Source organism: Octopus bimaculoides, chromosome 29 (assembly GCF_001194135.2).
Source record: "Octopus bimaculoides isolate UCB-OBI-ISO-001 chromosome 29, ASM119413v2, whole genome shotgun sequence".
Taxonomy (NCBI): Eukaryota; Metazoa; Mollusca; class Cephalopoda; order Octopoda; family Octopodidae; genus Octopus; species Octopus bimaculoides.
Window position 1 is genome coordinate 8,236,535 of NC_069009.1, and position 3,491 is coordinate 8,240,025.

Genomic DNA, 3,491 nt, shown 5'->3' on the forward strand with positions numbered 1-3,491 from the left:
ATATGTATGTATGTATATATCAGTCTGAGTAAAAAGTAAGCAACGTTTTGAAATATGAAATTCATCACAATGTGGAAATTTTATTCATCAATGTAAATACATTTTTGCCAATGAGTTACAAGTTTGTTTATTCCAGTAACATAAAATTTGGAGTTGGAGCTGATAAACTCTTAGAATGCACTTTCAGCATTGTTTGATTTTTGAACTCCTCCTCTTGCAGGAAACCATCAAGGTGCTTGAAAAAGTGGTAGTCAGTAGGTGAAAAGTCTGGGGAATAAGCTGGGTGGGGAAGAACTTCGTAGCCAAGTTCCCTCAACTTTTGGAGTGTCATTAGTGAAACATGTGGTCGAGCATTGTCATGAAGTATTATTGACCTTCTTCTGTTGACCAGTCTGAGATGGAGGGGTTACAGTTTTTCATTCATTTTGGCAATTTCATGGCAATATGTTTCTGCAGTAATGGTTTTTACAGGTTTTAAGAAGTTATAGTCAATGAGTCCAACAGTACACCACCAAACAGTCACCATAACCTTCCTTTTGAAAAGTTTGGGTTTAGGGAAAGAGTTTAGTGCTTCATTTTAGTCCAACCACTGTGAAGAACGTTTTTTATTATTATTGTACAGAATCCACTTTTCATCGCAAGTTACAGTACAGTTAAGAAAAGGATCAGTCTGGTTATGGAGAAGAAGCGACAAACAAATTTCATATCTGGGCATTTTTTGATTTTCATTCAAATCACGTGGTACCCCTTTGTTGAGCTCTCACTTGTATTTGTAGCCTTCCTCCTTCCTCCCTCTTTCCCCCTTAAATTTCTTTCCTTATTTTCTCTCTAGTTTCTCTCTGTCACCCTCTCTCTCTTCTCCTCTACCTACTGCTGGCACATGACCCGTGGCCAGCTTTCTTTCTTTCTTTCCCTTTTTCCCTTTTTCCCACCAGCTGCCCAGCCATTCAGTCACAAAAAATTTCTCTGCTTTCTTATTTCCATATCTGTGCACACAAAAAGGTCATTGTTATTCACCTTCTCGATCTTGATACAGAAATGCAGCTGCAAATTCAAAAGGCAGCAAAAGCATTTGGTGGCTTGGAGTCAGGCGTTTGGTGCCAGCAACATATAAATAAGAATACAAAGCTGGCTCTTTACAAATCATTTGTCTTACAATCCCTGTTGTATTCCTGTGAAACTTGGACTTGTAATGAAAGGCATTTTAAATTGTTAGAGCAATTCCATCAAAAATGCCTTCATCACATTTTAATAATTAAATAGAGTTCTTTTACTCTAAACAGTGGAGTGGAGGAAAGCATTTGAAGAGGCCAGGACAACACAAGTAAGACTCAAAAGAGATCTAAGGAAGAATGTAATGTAACATACAAACATACATTATATATATATTTATTTATATATATATATATATGCATACATACATATATATACAATACATATAACTGTGTGGTAAGGAGTTTGCCTCTGTATGGCACCTTGAGTGTCTTCTACAGTTGCCTCAGACCAGCTAAAGCCTTAGGAATGGATTTGCTAGATGGAAACAGAAAGGAGCCCATCATGTGTGTGTGTGTGTGTGTGTGTCAGATAAAGGCACATTCTAGTTTGTAAGGTTAAAAGTTGGGGTTTTCTGTTAAATGGAGTTTTCAGGTTGCATTCGGTGAATTCAGTTTGTTAGACAGAAATTCAAGGTGTAACTTTACACTGTTGTTATTATCTAAATTAAATAATTCCATTCGTTATCTGATGTATAATTACTAGTTATTGTTTGATTATGTGTCGCACCTGTGCTCAATGACATTCTAGTTATGTCCAACCTATCCATTTTTTTGTAGACTTGAAGATTTTGTGAAGATTTGGTTGCTATTTCTTGAGAAGCAGGCAACTATGTAGGGACTCATTCTTGTATTCATAGGAGTATGGAAGTGGTTGACCACAAGTGGGGGCAGTGTTTAAGAAGAGGGAAAACAGCAGATTCATGTGTTAAATGGAGAAGTAGTGATGAATGAAAATTCTGTAAGTAGTAATAGTTTTAAGTGCTTAAAGCTTATAAACGATCATCATATATTGGCCAAAGAAAATGGTCCAATATTGGGGCATCTAAGCCCTTGACAGAAAAATGTACTTATGGGAAATGTTTCAGGTGTGTTCAATGAAATGAACCTCTCATATTCGCAATAAGTGCACTAACTGATTACCAGTTCATATAAAATAATTGGAAGAATTATTGTGTTTAAAATTCTTTGCATTTTACCTTTGAGCTTGATTTGCATTGAACATTCAGGTACTTTTCCATACACCTTCCCAGCTCTGTGTCATCATGGGGTTTGACTGGGTGCAATGTACAAGCATCCAGATGTGGGCCCAACATTTTCAGTGTTTTGTAACTGAGTATAATACCAGGGCCACCTGTAAAATAAAGGGGAAGAAAAATGTGTGTAGTTGCAGGTAAACTGTGTGGATAGAAGCTTGTTTCTCAACCACGTGGTTCCAGGTTCAGTCCCACATCATGGCACCTTGAGCAAGTGTTTTCTACCATAGCCTTGTGAGTGGATTTGGTAGACAGAGACTGAAAGAGTGGGGAATAGACAGATAGAGAGAGAAAGAGGTTTCTTCTCAAGAAAAGAAACTTCTCTTTCTCTCTCTATCTGTCTATTCCCCACTCTTTAGTTTCCTTTCCCTTTTACCAAAAAAACAAAAACATTTTTCTCCTCTTCTAAACAAAGCAAAAAAACAAAATGTCTGATTCATATAAATGAACAACAAAATGTTCTGTTTTTACTATTTTGATTTTGATTTTGTCTTGATGAGTTCAATAAATAAACAAAGTACTAATAAAAAATTATCCAAAATTCTGACTGCCTCCTTTTTCTCAAGATATATATATATATATATACAGGGTGCGTAAGATAAATTTATGTTTATAAAAAAAAGCATATATAATAACAGATAATAACTTTATTTATCAGAAAATGCTATGAGGATAAAAATAAACCTTCTTTTCTATAAAGTTATTCAACTTCAGCTTCAACAACTTCTATATGAGATCTAAATCATCTACATGCTTGAATCAAGTGACCCTGGTTCATTTTGGACATTACTCTGACTATGGCAGCTTCCAAAGAATCTTTGGTGTTATGGGTGTGTTCATTGACCTCTCCCTCAACAACGCTCCACATATAATAGTCCAATGGATTGTGATCTGGGGAATTAGGAGTTAGGAGTTATGTGATCATGAACATTTTCAGCCATCCATTCCTGTGTTACTAGAGCCATGTGTGATAGCACAAAATCTTACTGAAACATGTATGGCCTTCCATTACATACACTGTCTACCCAGGGCTTAACAATTATTTCCAAGACCTCAATGTAGGTGGCAGAGTTAACTCTAAGGCTTTGTGGAAAGAAGTAAGGAGGCATCACATGTCTTTCATTGCTGACAACCCCTAAAACCATGACAGTTACAGGAAATTTTGTATGCATAACACTTGGAT

At 36.2% G+C, this 3,491-nt stretch overlaps 2 protein-coding genes across 6 annotated transcripts in view; one reads left to right on the forward strand and one right to left on the reverse strand.

Annotated features, from left to right (window-relative positions):
* LOC128251240 (zinc finger protein OZF-like) overlaps window positions 1-2,254 on the forward strand; it is a 20,033-nt gene extending 17,779 nt beyond the window's left edge. The window contains exon 2 of the transcript XR_008267035.1: window positions 1,833-2,254. The gene's annotated coding sequence lies outside the window, so the exon portion shown is untranslated. The remainder of the gene's footprint in view (window positions 1-1,832) is intronic.
* LOC106881726 (chondroitin sulfate synthase 1) overlaps window positions 1-3,491 on the reverse strand; it is a 65,016-nt gene that overhangs the window by 5,326 nt on the left and 56,199 nt on the right. For all 5 annotated transcript variants that reach the window (XM_052977950.1, XM_014932210.2, XM_052977951.1 and 2 more), the window contains one exon: window positions 2,252-2,406. In XM_052977950.1, coding sequence (XP_052833910.1) covers window positions 2,252-2,406 — 155 coding nt within the window. The remainder of the gene's footprint in view (window positions 1-2,251; window positions 2,407-3,491) is intronic.